General features: G+C 45.5%; 1 protein-coding gene and 1 long non-coding RNA gene across 6 annotated transcripts in view; one reads left to right on the top strand and one right to left on the bottom strand.

The window, feature by feature from the left end:
* The window catches only part of LOC117351555, a 59,928-nt gene extending 59,663 nt beyond the window's left edge, over positions 1–265 (top strand). Inside the window, exon 3 of the long non-coding RNA XR_004537455.1 lies at positions 182–265. This is a non-coding gene — a long non-coding RNA (uncharacterized LOC117351555). The remainder of the gene's footprint in view (positions 1–181) is intronic.
* Positions 1–17,896, bottom strand: part of RAPGEF6 (Rap guanine nucleotide exchange factor 6) — a 251,129-nt gene that overhangs the window by 3,988 nt on the left and 229,245 nt on the right. For 4 of the 5 annotated variants that reach the window (XM_033926955.1, XM_033926957.1, XM_033926956.1 and 1 more), the window contains 3 exons: positions 9,510–9,738; positions 7,731–8,239; positions 2,808–3,128 (listed from right to left, as the gene is read on the bottom strand). In XM_033926955.1, coding sequence (XP_033782846.1) covers positions 2,808–3,128; positions 7,731–8,239; positions 9,510–9,738 — 1,059 coding nt within the window. The remainder of the gene's footprint in view (positions 1–2,807; positions 3,129–7,730; positions 8,240–9,509; positions 9,739–17,896) is intronic. The other variant, XM_033926960.1, reaches the window with a different exon arrangement.

Below are 17,896 nucleotides of genomic sequence, written 5' to 3'. Positions count from 1 at the left end.
GTCATTAGATCGGCCCATTTCAGTTCAGTCTATTGACAGTCCGAGTCATTCAGACTTGTATAGTGAGTTGTCTTGATTACAGCAGCTAGAAACCTTTTGGCCTTGCATTTTTTTTTTTTGTGATGGCTCCACGTTGGCTTTCTTGTGAAAATTAAATCTTTGTTTTTGTTTTTATTTTAAGGTGTTATATTCCAGAAAGGCCTTTGCATTGTAAAGGAGGAGTTGGTATAGTATGAACCTCCAACATTAAAGTCATCTCAAGGTGGGTTTTTTCTTTGTTTGTTTTGGGTTTTTTTTACTGACACTTGGTTTATCTGAAGTAAAATATTCTGAGAAACGGAAAAGGGATCGTCTCCTCAAGAACTGAGAATAGATCATAACCATCTTCCGACTTGCTTATTTGGGGAGTCTGGCTTTGGAGTCAGGAAACAGCTTAATGGCAGGACGCACTACAGTATCTCATTCGTTTTTTCATTGCCACACTGACCACACGTTGTTGGGGGTTTTTTTGAGGGACCGTGTCATGGATGGAGAGTGGGTGTTCCTGCGTTAACCAATTAGCGCATCTACATTACTGCACGCTAACTGGTTAGCATATGGGTAACGCCGAATGGAAACAGTGCTATGATAATTTTAAAAAATGGCTGAATCCTAATGGCAACTTTAGCACATGGTCATTAACGAAAAGAATTGGAAAAAAGGAATTTTTATGGCTATGGTAAACATGGCCTTTGCCTGGCAAAGACACAAGAAAGAGCGCCCTTAAGACCACTTTTTACTGCAGCTTAATAAAAGGGCCCCCTTAATTTGTAAAAGTCTGACCTGATGCCTCCCACTACGACTGGGGTTGGAAGAGATTTTTATGTTTGGGTACTTTATTTGCTTGATGCTTGTTTGTAGAGAATGACACAGGGACAATTTTTTCCAACCCGTACCTGCAAGTTTTGTTGCTGTCGCTGTCTCTGCCCCATTCCTGTAAGCTTAGTCTTATCAACACAAACCTCAAACACTTATGATTTTCAAGTGTTTGAGGCTTGTGCAGATGAGGACGGAGCTTAGGCATTGGTGGAATGAGGCATTATGACATCACAATCTGAGCTCTAGAATGTTGCTACTTAGGATTTTAAAGCGTTTGAGGCTTGTGCAGATGAGGCTGGAGCTTGCAGGAATGGGGCAGGGACAGGAAAAGAACTCGCCTGGACGGGAAAAAATTTGTCCCTGTGTCATTCTTTACTTATTTGTTCATGCATTACTTTAGGTTCTTTGGGCTATTTATTAAAATATGTGTGTTAAGTAAGTCACGAGGAAATACCACTTTGACAGATTCATGGGAGTTATACACAGCTAGTATAAAATAGTATAACCCCGTCCCCCCCCCCCCCAAAGTATTATGTCTTACAGGAATGAATGTGGAACTTGGATAATAAAATATTAAGCAGATAATTCAGTTAATACTTAAAATATCCAATCCCTCACTTTATCAGTCACTTCAAAATTAACATAAAGCAGACCTCTCTTTTGTAGCTTAAACAAAGGGTACGTCAAAAACATACTTTCCTGATCCACAAGTCTGTAGTGAAGGTTTCACTAAATTGTTCACATTTAAAAATGTTATCTTATTTTAAGCTGCAACTTCTACAGAAGTAAATATTAGTGCATTAGTTAAGTTTAAGCTGCGCCAGGAGCTTAAGAGCGTGATTTCCCTGGTTCAGGCAGACTAATGATGAGAAATTGCAGATCTACGTGAAAAGGTTTACGGCATAATTGCTTTACTGAGCACAAGACTTGGTTTTCAGGGGTGCTAACATGGGTGTAAAGCCTTCGATGATAGTCAGCCCCAACATCATGGTTCAGTCGGACAGGAGACTTCTTCTTCACCCTGTACCCTGGGATTTGGGGGGGATGGGGGGGGAGGAACACACCCTCTGATGCTGAATTCCAGTGCATTATTTAAAACAAATATATGTACTACAGATTAGAAAATAGAGACATCTAATTTCCATTCTATAGTTTCCCAAATCATTTCAATTGCCAGTTGTGGAAACAGCAAAACAGCAAAACATTCACTTATCTCTCCCCAGGTTCTAAAAGCAGGTTGTGCTGTGGCTCTTACTACTTATTGGACTTCAGGACCAACTGGTATTTTATTACGGCACTGACACAGTCCAAGGTGAAACACAGCCCTGCTAGTAGGGTTACTAGATTTTTCCATCTGGAAAATCTGGATCCCTAGACCCGCCCTCCAGGCCCACCCAGTTCCACCCATCCCCAATCTGTCATGCCGCCCCCCCCCCTCCCCCCGCCTGCAGGATATCCGCCCATGCGGGGGTGCTCTACTGCGCAAAGGAAAGCTTTTCAAAACCCGGACAAAGCACCGGGTTTTGAAAAGTCATCCGGACCCCCCGGACACGACCGGGCAAATCCAGACATCTGATAATCCTAAGTGTTGGGCATCTGCTTTTAGAACCTGAAGAAGTGAGAAAGGTAAACTTTGTGGACTTCTATCTTATCGGCTTGATATTTTTACTCTTTCCACGTTGTTTCTTGCCAGCCCGTTGCCTTGTTGTTTTCTGCAGCCAGCTCTTACCAATTTCCAGTTCATTAACAGATACTCCACCCCAGCCTCATAACTTCCTAACAGCAAACATTACTGTGCTGTATAAATGCTGCCTGTTCCCCCTTCTACAGCATGTTTATCTCAAAACTTTGACCAGGACAAGAGGACTAACATTGCACAATGAACACCATCGTAGTAAGTTAGCCATATGGTTCACTCTGCATCTACTAAGTTAGTATTTTTAACGTACCATCCTCTTCACTATCTGTGCCAGTCAAGTCTGCTATCTTAGGATGGGGTTGCTGCCGACTGTGCCAGTGAGGCCCCGAGAGAATCTTCTGCGATACACAGGTCGCGGGTTCTCTATCAAGAGATGCTGCTGAAAGTCTACAGAGGCTGCTAGGCACCAACTTTGACCTCTGTACAGCCACACTATAGTCTGGAGGTCTTAAGTGCGGGTGGTGGGATGGTCCTTCCTTTATGTCCGCTAAAGAAAGCCCCAAGTATCCCGGCGGGGTGGGAGGTGGCGCCCTATACCTATCGTCCTTCTTAGGTGAGGTGACACAGTACACTGGTGTGAGAAACATAAGGAATGGAAATGTTAATGGAGAAAACAGAAATTAAAAAGAAATAATAATGAAATTAAAATTCAAACAGTGAAATGTTACAATGGCATAACAGAAACTGGTAAAACAAAGAGCAAATGCAGAAAAGCTGGTTTTAATGACAGCAGCAGATTTTCACGCTCAAAGCAGTTTGGCCCACTGCACCTCTCTCTTCCCCCTCCCCCATGCTGCACTGTGTGCAGTGGCGTAGTAAGGGGCATCCTAGTAGGGGCGCAGCACCCGTTGTCCTCTCCAACCCCCACTCCTTCCCCGCCCCTCTGTAATGTTCCTGGCACGAGCACCAACCCCCAACCTGCTATTGCACCTGGGTCGGCTCTTCTTCCGACATCATTTCCTGGACCCACATCTAGGAAGTGACATCAGAGGGAAAGCCCACGCAGGCACAACAGCACAAGGAACGTTACAGAGGTACGGACGCCTCTCACTCTCGCTTCGCCACTGACTCTGCAACTTCCAAGGCTTTTTTTTCTTTAACTTGTCATTTCTGTCATCAGACCCTAAATTCCAGAAAACATAAAGATTACTATTGTATTAACAGAAATAGGCCTCTTTTAAAAAAAACGGTACAAAATCAATGTGGAGACAGCAGCAGTCCTGATAGTCATATGAGGGAATGAACAGTGATCCAAAATAGTCACTCAGGGCAGACCCTCGCCCCTGGAAACGCCAGGGTAATCCTGACATCACTGAATATCCATTAACAGTTACTGGGGATTTAAAATCCTATTAAGTACCTGGCTGACACCTTTACACATTTGAGAGTGCGTGAACGTCGGAAAATGAGAGCAGTACACATTTTCTGCCATATCTCCGAGGCTTGTGAACTCGTATCGTACTGTGAAACTCTGAAGAACACACACAGTAGGGGCTCTAACTAACAGAGTCAACCCCCCCCCAACCAAAAAATAAATAAATAAATAAAAAGACTTGTAGCCACCTCACACAAATTAATAGTACTTAACAGATTATTCTGGGTATTAAAAATGATGTTAAAAAAAAATAGAGTTGTACGTTTACAAAATCACTCCAATGTACAATTACAGAGCATGAGGTGAAAACTCAGAGAACAGTAAAAGTAATCTGCTTAAAAAATATTAGCTTGTAAAGGATCTGGCACCAAAGTTACTGCAATAGCTGTAAGGCCAAAGTAACCAGAGGGTTAAACATTCAGCTTCTTCTACAACCCACAGCCACTGAGGGGACAGAGGGCAAGATTCCCTGGGCCTGGTGGCAGCAGCAGAAGAACGCTGTGCCCTTGGCGCTTAGTGCACTAACTCTATTCTGCCGCCGACCACAGGTCCCCCCCTCTTTCCCGGTGTCCACTCTCACTTAAATGGAAACAGGAAAGACTTTGCGCGAGAGGAGGGGACAGCAGCAGAAAGGAGGAGGACCCGTGGCTACAGGCAATAACCCGGCAGGGGGATCTGGGGGGGGGCAGTGGTAAGGGACCCCAGGAGCCCTGTAAAATTGTTTGCCCTGAGCCTGGTATTCTCTTGGCAGCCCTGCTACAACCATAAAAGTTCAGATCAATCTTGCAACAATAAAATGGTTAGAGCAGTGGGCTAAGAGCCCGGTTCAAATCCTACCATTGCCTCAGGTACAAACAGATCGTGAGCCACTAGGGACAGAGAAAATACCTCCTGTATCAGCATATGCTCACTCTGGAAAAAGGTGTCCCACTGCATATGTGCATAAAAACATAAATATTGCCTTTTCAGATTCAGTGTCACTGCCTGTTACTCCCTAACACATCCTGACTCTATTTTTTAGGAATTTGTTAAATCCAGAATCTCTGAGCACAGAATCTCAAATTATAGCCATACTTTTGCCTTACAAATACTGTTCCCTCTAAGCTAGTGTGCCGTGAGACGCTGGGGAGGAGGAGAAATGCCAGCTGACTGCCTACAGGACATGCCTCTCATGGCGAGAGGCACAGCCTGTAGGCAGTCAGCCAGCGCCAGCTCCTCTCAGCGTGTCGCCCATCTGGAGGGCCTTCACACATGCACAGATGTCGACGTGATGATGTCAAACATGCACGTGATGTCACTGTATCGATGTCTGCGCACTTCCGGATGTTTCGAGCCGCAGCCACTCCGTTTAATATGCTGCTGCTTGACAAAGTTTGCGAGACATTACTCTAAGCAGAGCAGAAGTCCTCCACCTTTAGTCCTGCCAGTAGGTGGTGCTGTTTCACTACCATATTTTCAATAGTGATGGACAGGCAAGCTCTGCAGGACTCCAGGGATTCCTAGCTATTGAAAACACAATATTGAAGCACCACCCCGTACTCCTGCTCAGCTTCGAGGGAACAGTGCTTCCGAGGTACATCACATTTCCTTTTCCCACCATCCATTTCATTATAATTTCTTTGTTTGTATTTTAAAAGTAAAATAGCGCTGCAAAAATATTTTTAAAACTTGGGTTATTTGTATTACATACATAGAAGCAATTTCATAAGGCATTTCTGCAAAGCCCATAACACAGAAAGGAACATGAAGAAATAGCAAAGCGATGCTCAAAAACAATCTTGTGCAAATGATACGAGGTTAATTGGTGCTAACGAACTGAAAGCAAGGGAAGGACTGCACCCAGCACATGCACAGAAAGGGTTTACGGTAAGCGTGACTCTTATGTGCATGCCCATCAAACCTAAAACTGCAAGCACATGGCGTTGGCTTTCTGGGCTTTTAAATATGAGCCTTTCAAAAATTGTTTGCACTTTCATTTTTTTTTTTTTTTAATCCTCATATTTAAGTGCAGAAAAACAGGCACCGATATTTGCTTCCACTTTTCCTCAGACTAAAGAACCCGCTTGGTTCTCATTAGCAGCACTCAGCTTACAAAAGCAGATAAAAACTGCAGTGCAATGTGAAAAACTGATTCGATTTACCGCTAAAACATAGTACCCACTCGTTAAATTACTGATTTCATTTAAATGTATTTCTTCTTCTTAGCTATTTCTGGGCCAGAACCCAAAGCTCTGCCCGGTAATGTACAGCAGTTTACAATTCTGAAAACTTCCTATGCTGCCCTTGAGCTGGTGGTAAACTTTTCGGCATTATGGGCCATCATTTTCTTCTGTGCATTGGGAAGGAATACTACCTGACCTTATTATCATCATCATTTAAATAACCACTTTAAAACGCTGGCGTTAGTTCAGGGGTCTCAAAGTCTCCCCTTGAGGGCCGCAATCCAGTCGGGTTTTCGGGGTTTCCCCAAGGAATATGCATGAGATCTATGTGCATGCACTGCTTTCAGTGTATATTCATTGGGGAAATCCTGAAATCCCGACTGGATGCCAGCCCTCGAGGACCGGAGTTACCTACCCCTGTTCTACACCCTAACTCAGGGGTCTCCAAAGTCCCTCCTTGAGGGCCGAATCCAGTCGGGTTTTCAGGATTTCCCCAATGAATATGCATGAATCTATTTGCATGCACTGCTTTCAATGTATGCTAATAGATCTCATGCATATTCATTGGGGAAATCCTGAAAACCCGACTGGATTGCGGCCCTCGAGGAGGGACTTTGAGATCCCTGGTTTAGAGCATTGGTCCCTAAGCAAGTCAGGTTGGAGCAATGGCGTAGCAAGAATGAGTATCGGCTGGGGTGGTAGCGACCCTTCCCCGCCCTCTTCTCTGCCCCCTCGCTCCTTCTCAACCCCCCTGCGGTGCTTGCACCCCCCCCTTTCCTTCCCCCGTACCTCTCGTTATCCCAGCGCAAGCAGCATCACGATCTTGCTGCCCACCTCTTGTCGGCTCTCCCTCTGATGTCACTTCCTAGGCGTGGAACCCGGAAGTGACATCAGAGAGCCAACACCGACGTGGGCAACAAGTTTGTCATACTGTTCAAGCTGGGAAAAAGGAGGTACAAGGGAAGGGGCACACACGCGTGGCGGGGAGAGTGGAGGATGGGTTTCGTTGCCCGGGGTAGACAGCAGCCCCCCCCCCCCTTAATACACCCATGGGTTGGAGATACTGCAGAGACTGTGTTCAAGCTACAGAACAGCACCATCTAGTGTCCATATTCAGGGCCCTTTAACCATAGAATTCAAGACTGGCAATGGAGTGGGCAAAGTGATTTTGAACAGGATATAAAAATAGAAGAAAACTTCTAAAAATACCCTCCCCCTGGAAATGCAGTGAGATGCTCTATTATGTTTCCACTTTGTGAGACATCACTGTAAGAAAACAAGACACCAGACAAATGCATCAGTACATGGTGTCTTTAGAAATCTGTTAGGTAGACATAATTTCTTCCTCTATTATTCCAAACTATTTTTGCTTATTTTAATAAAACTGAACCCATCACAATCAAGAAGCTATAATAGATCCAGATGATCTTACTATAGCAATGCACATAGTGAAAACACATTGTCAAGCCTTGGTATAATTAGAACATTTGAACATTTGATTTGCACCGGTTATCCAGCTGCTTCTCTCCCCCCTCCCCCCCCAACACACACACACACATCTGCTGATGTCATTTCTTAACAGCTTCCCAGTCAATGTAAAACAGATGTTAGCACAGAAGCTCTCGACTCAACTTACCTATAAGGCCTTTCTCTGTACTTGAGGTAACGGTTTTGTAAGACGAGTCTGTGCCTAGTTTAGAGTCCAAAATCTCGTTCTGCTCTGCCACAGAACTATCCACTACTCGCCGCCTAATTGTTCCGTAGTTTGTCTCATACGTGTCTGACAGAGAGCTGGAGGAAGTCCAGCTTTGGTGCGAGGGTTCAGGCTCCCCATTGCCTTTTGACGGCCTGCCGGTCCTTGAACATTCTTGAGCATGCAAGCTTGACTCATTGGAAAAGTTCACTTGCTCTACCTCTGCAATGGGAGCACCCAAGTGTAAGTGTCGGTAAGGGTTTAAGAGATCCCAGCTCTTTTGGGCCTGGATAGTCTGGAAGTTGTCATGAGAGTTGCTCGAGCAAGAAGTCCAGCTCCCACGGCCACTGTCGGCAGAGTCCACTGCAAGGTGCTCATGGGAAATCTCCTCATTGCTCAAAGACGACGTGATGTAGGCCCCTCGGAGTGCAGCAGCTCTCAGCGATAACCAGCTATTTTGGCATAAGAGAGACAGAATTAGCGACGATGCTCAAATGTAGCCAACCACTGGAGGAGTTCCTACAACAGTAAACTCCATTTCTAGTATATCAAGAGCAGAGGTGTACCTGGCAGGGTGGGAGCCTGGGGTGGAGCACCCCCCTCCTCTAGGCAGCAGGAAGGTGAGTGGATCGGTTGCAGGCTGCCTACACAAAGCCTTCTGCACTGCTAGTCCCCTGCCCAGAACAGGAGATTGACAGAGGGGATGGGAGACTGGCGGAGCAGATGGCTGTTTACAGGTGAACCGCAGACTTGTGACCGCTCCGGCACCCCTGAGCCCCCTGCACCCAAGGCAGACCGCACCTATCTGGGTACCAGGCATTATGGCTGACATTCAGTTTTGTACCCAGATAACTAACTAGGCTGTTAGGACTGTGGTCTAACGCGCCCGATTAGTTATCCAGACCCTGGCACTGAATGTTATGTGATACCCAGATAACTTCCTGGTTGGCCCCACCATGAACTGCATGATCTCACGACAGCCAGTTGTAATATTCGGCAGTGTTATCCACTTCAAATGCTGCTGAAGAGTAGCAATTTGGCTTCCCAGCATGATTTAACCAGGCAAGAACCTGTCCTGCCCAAAGAGGTTATGTGCTACTATTTGGATTTCTGTCAGGTACTTGTGACCTGGTTTGGCCACTGTGGGAACAGGATACTGAGCCAGATTGGTCTTATGTTCTTATGTGAGCCTAGTATAGGACAATCAAACCATTGTGACATCATTGATGAGGTTGGCTCTTAGGAATTGGTGGATGAAGAATTATGACATCACAATATCAGCTCTAAAATGTTGCTATTATTTTGGTTTCTATCTGGTACTTGTGACCTGGATTGGCCACTAGTCTGACCCTGTATGGCTATTTTTATGCCCTTAAGTGACTTACCCAAGATTGCAAGATGCAGCATTAGCACTTGAACCCTAGCTTCCCTGGTTTTTGGGACATTACCCCTAAGCATTTGGCAGCTCCTCCACTTTGTGTGCAGATGAGAGAAAGGGCTAGCAGATTCTCAATTTTGCAAACTAGATGGGCTAATCGGTTCTTTGCTTACTGGAGTAACAGCCCCACAATATGTTTTTACCACTAGCTTATCCCCCAGGCTACCAATGAGCTCACAGCCTCCCACTTTAACGTGCAAACGCAAGCCATACCACAGTGGAAACTGTCACTGGGACTTCTTTTTATGTTTCCAGTCGAGCCCAAGGGCCGCACCTCTGCTTACCTAGAGCAAGGCTGGCTATAGTCCCCCACTGGGTGAGGGATTTCTCTTCTCTCCACAGTTCCTACAGAGTCCATGGCAGTGTACGACTGGGGTAAGCCCCTCTCGTCCTGAAGAGCAGCCGTCATTGAGTCCACAGAACAATTGCTGACGATGCTGGACCGTGAGGAGATCTCACTGTGGCTGGAGTCTGAAAAGTTGTCAGACTTTGTGGACGGTATGAGGGCGTAACCTTAATGGGGAACAAAAAAACAATTGGAAAAGTTCACTGTGAGTATAAAAGTAAGCGCTGGAACAAACAGACCATTGATGGAGCAACTAAAAATGACAAAAAAAAAAAAAAAAACAACAACCTAGGAGGAAAATTGAATGCACCTGTCCCCAAGAAACTGATGCACTAGGCAACTGCCTAATCTTGCATAATGTTTGGGCCAGCTCTGAATGTAACAGCACTCAAAGCAAAATAGGTCCTAAAAGCCACACAAACTCAAAGTAGTATTAGCCTATACTTAATCTGTTTTTATAGGATGTTTGTGCAAGAATCATAATTGTTGCGTTTTAATTATCAAAATCGTACAGGGCGAGTATAGTGGGCCACAGGCAGAGTCAGATTAAGGTGTATGCAAACTAGGCAGCTGCCTAAGGGCCAAACATTTAGGGCAGGGAATCGCAAACTCTGCCGCGGCAAGATTCCAAGTATGTCACCAAGGATTGAGTCACTTTTGGCATCAGCACCTCTCCACCCCCACACAAACCTCATCTCGTTTTCCCTGAGCTCATGGCCATGTCTGGAGGGCCTCTGAGCATGCGCGGACATCGTGAGCATGCGTGTGACATCATTGTGTTAACATCCGCGCATGATCGGAGGCCCTCCGGACATGGCCCTGAACTCAGGGAAAATGAGGTTTGTGTGGGGCGGGGCAGGGTTGGGGGAGGGGTTGTGTGCTGGAGCAAAAAAAAAAAGTTTGCAGGACACTGGTTTAGGGGAACCCAGAAGATGTACTCAGGATTCAGCAGATCTGTAAATTATCTGTCTTCAAGCAGGTGGATGACTAGAGTATGTGTTCAAAAAATATCTCCCATCACTCTAACCACCATCCAATGAGTTCCCAATCAACGCCTTTGGAAACACCCACCTATAGTATCTCTTTGTCTGTGATCTAGAATTACTGTAACTCTTTTACACCCCACCTGACTTAACTTGTTTCAGTTGATATGTATTATCTTCTGTGATATGTATTATCTACGGTGATATATATTATCTTCTGAGATATGTATTATCTTCTGTGATATCTATTATCTTCTGTGATATGTATTATCTTCCGTGAAATTGAAGTATCATAATTCTTTACGGTTCCTGTAACTTACTCTTATCCTGTAATGTAATTCTACTGGAAATGCCCAGATATCTTCTCTATTGTAATCCGCCTAGAACCGCAAGGCACAGGCGGAATAGAAATCCCTAATGTAATGTAATGTAATGGATATTTTTCAGTTTAGCTCAATAGCTCTCCAATGCTCCCCCTTACAGAAATTGTGGAAGGATCCAGCCAATAAGGAGGGGCTGAGCTGGTGTTAAGTGTTGGGGTGTTGCGGAGGGGGGAGAGATTAAGCTTTCTGTATGAGGCCTTGAAGAAAGCAAATAGAACCAGTGAGGAATTGTTAAGAAGTGTGTGCATGCTACAAATACACACGTGTATATTAATTAAAGGGAATTTTTCAGTTGGGGAATTACTAAGTTAACTTACCCAGGCAAATTCCTTTCAAAACTGTCCTAACACTCTCACCACTCTACCTATATCCTATGAGAACCACCAAAGAAAGCTAAATCTCTTTTGATTGTTGCTGTTTTCTGGGTCTCGCTGCGTCTTGGATAGGTAGAACCAACATTTCAGCCATTATGTTGTGGTCCCTGCTCGAAAGAGCTTACCATCTAACAGACAAACAGGATGTCATGGATACAGTTAAGGGGAAGTTAATCTGCTGGCTAGGTTGGTGGGGGGTAGAGTTATGGATTGAAGGTTATATCAAAAAGGTGGGTTTTCAAGTCTGCTTTAAAACAAGGTAAGATAAGGGGCTTGGTGGACAACTCGGGTAATTTATTCCAGACATAGGGGACAGCTAGATGAAAGAAACAAAGTCTGGAATTGGCAGTGGAGGAAAAGGGTACAGCTAAGAGCAGCTTATCTGAGGAACGGAGTTCTCTGGGAGGTGAATAAGGAGAGAGAAGGGAGAAGAGATATTGAGGGGCAGCAGAATGAACACACTTGTAGGTCAGCAATAGGAGCTTGAACTGTCTGTGAAGGCGGATAGGGAGCCAATGAAGTGATTTAAGGAGAGGGGTGACATGAGTGTAGCGAGTTTGGTAGAAGATGAGTCGTGCAGCAGAGATTGCAGGGGGGAGAGGCAGCGCTGCAGGAGACGTTAGAAATACCAAACCCACAGCTAGGTTCTGCACTCTCTCTGCTACTTCTGGAGGGGTGGAATGTGCATGGGCAAGTATGGTAGAGGAAGGGCATGAATGACACGGACTAGAGGACATGAAATGAAGCTAAGGGGGGACAGGTTCAGGACTAATGTCAGGAAGTTCTGCTTCACTCAGAGAGTGGTTGACACCTGGAATGCCCTCCCAGATGAGATTATTGCGGAATCGACCGTCCTAGGCTTCAAGAGCAAACTAGATGCATATCTCCTTAAGAGAGGCATGTAAGGATATGGTGGACTATAAATTACGACAGGTGTACACCTGCCAGGGCCTCCGCGTGTGCGGATCGCCGGACTTGATGGACCGAAGGTCTGATCCGGAGATGGCATTTCTTATGTTATGTTCTTATGTTCTTATGAAAATATGGAGAGCATGGAAAATGAAATGTGACTCATGGAAAGGGGGAGAGAAACCAAGTAAATAGGAGTCCATGAGAGGGTAGGGCCCAGAAATATATGCTTTCCCAGGGCCCAACAGTGTTAATCCATTCCAGCCTAGCTTGGGGAAATCCACTATTTTTCCCTAAAATAAGCAGCATAAAATCTGCTTTACTACATGGGATCTTGTCAGGTACTTGGGACCTGGGTTGGCCCCTGTTGGAAATAGGATACTGGGTTTGATGGACCCTTGGTCTGTCCCAGTATGACAGCTCTTATGTTCTTCTGAGATGTAAGGTTTGACTAGGCCACTCGCGATCCTCACATCTATTTTGGCTGCATTTTCAAGTCTGTGCAGGCTACCGACCACACATTTAGGCCCCCTTTTATCAAGCTGTGTTAGGGTTGTTGTTTTGTTTTTTTTAATCACCAGCCGCTGTGGTATAAGCTCAGATGCTCACAGAATTCCTATAAGCTTCGGAGCTTTTACCACTGTGGCCAGCGATAAGAAACCCTAACACAGCTTGATAAAAAGGGACCTTAACCATGGGTTAGGTAGAACCGGCTTTTTGCTTGTGTACATGAAAAATCCAGATACAACTTTCTAAAACCAGGGTGTTCTGACTCCTCCTGTTTCATTCCCAATATAATACATATAAATAGACCCCACAACCTCCTCTTGCTGCATAAACTTCAGATGGAACAGAAATGAAGCTGGATAATTTGACCCATATGTTTAAAGAATCTGCCTTTAACCACAAAACACACACTAAAAGGGGAAATTTCTTTACATCATTTTCCTGTAGGATCCATTCAAGGAGAACATACTGTTTGGTGTGGGCTAAGGGCAATAAAGAACATAGGAAAATGTGACACAGAGCAGAAAGATGGGGTAACACACTGGAGAACAACAGTCATTTTATCTTTGATGTATGAACATCGATCAGAAACTACTCTTTTTTAAAATCAATCATCTTTTAAGATAATTAGTACAAAACGCCCTGACATCTTTTCAGTTACAGCACCCCCGTTATGGAATGCATTACCTGCCTATATTAGAGAAGAAAAAATGGAGGATCAATTCAAAAGAAATTTGTTAATTCCCTTTTATTCCTTGTACATCACTTAGGATTTGGATAGGCACCCGCACCTGGAGTACTGTGTCCAGTACTGGTCGCCGTACCTCAAAAAAGACATGGCAGTACTCGAGGGAGTCCAGAGAAGAGCGACTAAACTGATAAGAGGTATGGAAAATCTTTCATTCGCTGACAGGTTAAAAATGCTGGGGCTGTTCTCCCTGGAGAAGAGGAGACTGAGAGGGGACATGATAGAAACCTTCAAAATCCTGAAGGGCATTGAGAAAGTGGATAAGGACAGATTCTTCAAACTGTGGGGAACCACAAGCACTAGGGGTCACTCGGAGAAATTGAAAGGGGACAGGTTTAGAACAAATGCTAGGAAGTACTTTTTTATCCAGAGGATGGTAGACACATGGAATTCTCTTCCAGAAGTTGTGATAGGCCAGAGCACAGTACAGGGGTTCAAGGAAGGTTTGGATAGGTTCCTAAAAGATAAAGGGATTGAGGGGTACAGATAGAACCAGAGGTAGGTTATAAGAATGGTCGGGAACCACTTCACAGGTCATGGACCTGATGGGCCGCCGCAGGAGCGGACCGCTGGGCACGATGGACCTCTGGTCTGACCCAGTGGAGGCAACTTCTTATGTTCTTAATAAAAACTTGAAACTTTACCTGCCTACAAAGAGGCCACTCAAATTAAGATTTAGGGTTTTGTGATCCCTGCCACCGTGCTGTGTCCTGCCAGGATGCCTCTTCTCACCTCCTCCGTCTCCCCCCCCCCCCCCCCCCGACCAGCAAACACAGCAGCCGCGGTGCATTTGCTAGGCCGGCCCACTTTGATAATGCGAGATGGGCCAGCCTAGCAAAAAACCCCGAAGCTGCCCAGGCTAGCGGATGCTGGACAGAGAGAGCAGGGAAAGGAGAAGGCCTACTGTTGGACAGGGGGAGCAGGGAAGAGGTACTGCTGGACAGGGGGGGGTAAAAGGAAGGGAGAAGGCCTACTGCTGGACAGGGGGAGCAGGGAAGAGGTACTGCTGGACAGAGGGGAGATAAAACAAAGGGAGAAGGGCTGCTGCTGGACAGGGGAAGCAAGGAAGGGCTACAGGGGGAGCAGGCAAAGGGTGGTAGTGGACAGCCGAAGAAAGAGAGAGAGAGAAAAAGAAAGAAAAAGACAGACAGAAAGCGGCCAAGGAGAGAGAGAGAGAGAGAAAGACAGACACACACATCTATTCTAGCACCCGTTAATGTAACAGGCTTAAAGACTAGTAAATAAATAAAGGGCACAAAATGTCCCAGTTTGTCATCTAGAAAAGCCAAAGGGACTGTTGGAGTTTTATATCAGTTGAGAGTTTTATCATCTGGTCTAAGCTGATGAAGGTAGGACAAAGATTATATCCTATGAGGCAACGCTCTCCAGCACTCAAGAATCATATAAATTCATGGTCCTTAGGGACTGGCTCGCTGAATGGTTACAAACTAAAGCTAGGATTTACTAAAGCATGCTATGCCATTGTTTTTATTAATTCTACAGAATCTTGCCCCACCTCCCTGGTCCTCCAAACTGGTGGTGACAGTAATTATGCTAGGCTATCTCTGGCTAGCTTAAGGGCCTTCTTTCTGCCACCTCCTGATCACAGAGTGACAGCAAGTTGCAACAGAGAGAAGTCTGCTCAAGCCAGCCAGAGGCAACCCAACTTAATCACTGCTGGCAACAAGAAGTTTGGAGGATTAAGGAGGAAGATAGCGGATTTCTCATGTTAATGCAGTAAATGTGCAGCCCTAGCTCTTAATAGCTACTTCCTAATTCATAAACTGCAACCTGCGGTCAGGGCAGGATTAATTCGTCGAGGGCCCCTAGGCACACAAGTACACTGGGCTCCCCGCCCCACCCCACCATGCACCCAGGTGGCAACAGGAAGCTACATCAGAGGGAAGCTTTGGGCAAGCAACACCGCTTGCAAAATTACAGTTCTGTTGTCTTTCTTACCGTTGCTTGCTTGTCTTACTTTCTGTCAATGGGGGGGGGGGGGGGGGTCCATCGCCATTTGGAAAAAACAATGTTGATGCTCTCCTTCATTGGGCCCCAGGCACGTGCCTACTTGGCCTATTGGTTAATGCTGCCCTGCCTGCGGTAATATGATGTGCATTAGTTTAGCGCAGACAGTGGTGTAGTAAAGGGGGTGGGGGAGGGCGGTCCGCCCCAGGCGCCAGCACCCCTCCTCATTCCTCCCTTCCCCCATACCTCTAGTTGAAGTTGGTGTTCATGGCGGTCGACACGTGCTTTTCGTGACCCTGTCAGTTCTCCCGCTGACATCACTTCTGGGTGTCGTGCATAGGAAGTGATGTCAGAGGGAGAGCCGACAGGGTCACCGCAAGCAACAACTTCAACTAGAGGTATGGGGGATGGGAAGAGAGGGCGCAGGTGAGGACAGGAGAGGGGTGCCTCTCACCCTTGCTATGCCACTGAACGCAGACAAACTTAGTAGAAACCTTTCAGTAAGTCTAGCCCTACATCAGCCGCTCTTTCGTCAATAGCACCCACCTGTGGGAAGCCCAAAGTTGCACCAATACAGTATAATCTTCACATGGTACCTACCAGAGTTAAGTGTGGCTGCTGCTATTTGAAAAGCTTAGCACTGTACTGCTGTGTTATTTCCATGTATTCCAGTGGATTAAGGGTTAACAAACAAGTTGCAAGCAATGTCTTTATAATCTATTGGGTTAGTCCAAGACGAGGGAAAGGGAGAGTCACCTATGACTTGCTAGAAAACGTTTTGAACTGGTTAAGTCTGCATGTGTGGTATAAACTCTGTATATATTTTTCGGTCAAGGTTCACCCCAAAAATATAAAAATCCTTTATTTTTGAAATATGACTTCTAGGACAGAAAGGTCTGTGTTTTGCAGAAATTTTGCATTGTGGTATTCTGTGTATATAGCAAAATGTAAACAACTACTGAATGAAAACATACTGGGCTATTTAACCCTTTAAAAGCATTAAATGTATCATAGCCTATGAGGGCGAACCCAGTTTGGTGTTATAACAATTTCATACACCAAAGGCTTACGAAGAGCAGGTTAAGTTTAGAATATAATACTAGAGATGTACTGAATGGCATATTTTACTATTCAGATGAATATGAATAATGAAAATTATTATTCAGCCAAATACAAATAATGGACATTGAGCTTTAACGTAAATGGAAGCAGTAACATGAAATCACAGATCAAGTGTTTATTTCTGTAGGATTTAGCACTGTAGAGCTCCATATTTTTCTAGTTTGAATTTAAATTGGTATTCATCAGGGGCAGAGCTAGACACCTAATTTGGGGTCGGCCTTGACCCAAGTCAGGTGGGCAAATCTCTCCCCTTCTTCCACCTGAGTGATCCAGCTCCTGGCACTCTGGTGTCTCAGGCTACCCCTCTCCCACACAGGTGAGCTGCTCCCCCCCCCCCCCCCCCCCCCCAGCATGGCAATGTCTCAAGCCTGCTGCTGCATACCTTTTAGAGAACCAATCTTTGCCGGCTGCACACCACTCACACTAGCCCTACAGTCTTCCTTCTGATATACTCCATCTATGCAGAACAGGAAATTGCGTCAGAAGGAAGGCTGTGGAGTGGCCACACTGCTTGCTGCCAGCGAAGATCAGCTGTCTAAAAGGCACAAGGCAGGAGAGATTTGGGGAGATTTTAGCTAGGGGGGCTTGGAGATCTCCCACCAGCTCCATGTGTATGTGCTGCTACTGGCTGAGCCTGAGGCTAAAGTGGGTTGGCCTAGGCCCATCCAAGGCTATGCCACCTATTCAGCGTAGTACAAATAATGCCAAGTCAAATCAAATCTGAGTATTCGGTACAGCCCTAATAAGGACTGCAAATTGTGCTCTACCTTTAGGTTATATTTTTAATGGCAGCTCTTAAAAATGACTAAATGTTATGGTCACAAATACATGCCTTTGCTTGAACATTTTAAGCAGGGCTATGACCTGAAGCTTCGCGGCAGAAGGAGCTTCTCAAACAGATGCTGACCTTGCTTTATATGGCATAATGTTGGCACTGGCTATGATAGGCTCTGTCTCACCAGTAATACATAGAAATGATGACAGATACTGACTCAAGGACCCATCCCAAACTGCTCCTAACCAAGTCAATGTTTGTCATGCTCATTTGTCCTGGAGTTGAAGCATACAAGCTTCTATACTTAATCCAATGCCCAAGCCACTTCCCTCCCTGACCGACTCTTGTGTTATGACCAAAGTTTGTAATTATCTGAACAGCTGCCAAAACTAATGAGCCTGTTGCCCAAGCATTGTGGCCTTGCTGGACAGTGGTAAACAGAGTAGATGATAGCACGTAAAACCATCCAGTCTGCCCAAAATACAAAGTACCTCATCACCACCATCCTGCCAGAATGGATTTAGATGGTCTCTGGGACCCTATAGGTCAACTTCAG

Source organism: Geotrypetes seraphini, chromosome 18 (assembly GCF_902459505.1).
Source record: "Geotrypetes seraphini chromosome 18, aGeoSer1.1, whole genome shotgun sequence".
NCBI classification, from domain to species: domain Eukaryota; kingdom Metazoa; phylum Chordata; class Amphibia; order Gymnophiona; family Dermophiidae; genus Geotrypetes; species Geotrypetes seraphini.
Note: the sequence above shows the minus strand (reverse complement) of the source record. Positions and strands in the feature narration are given on the sequence as shown.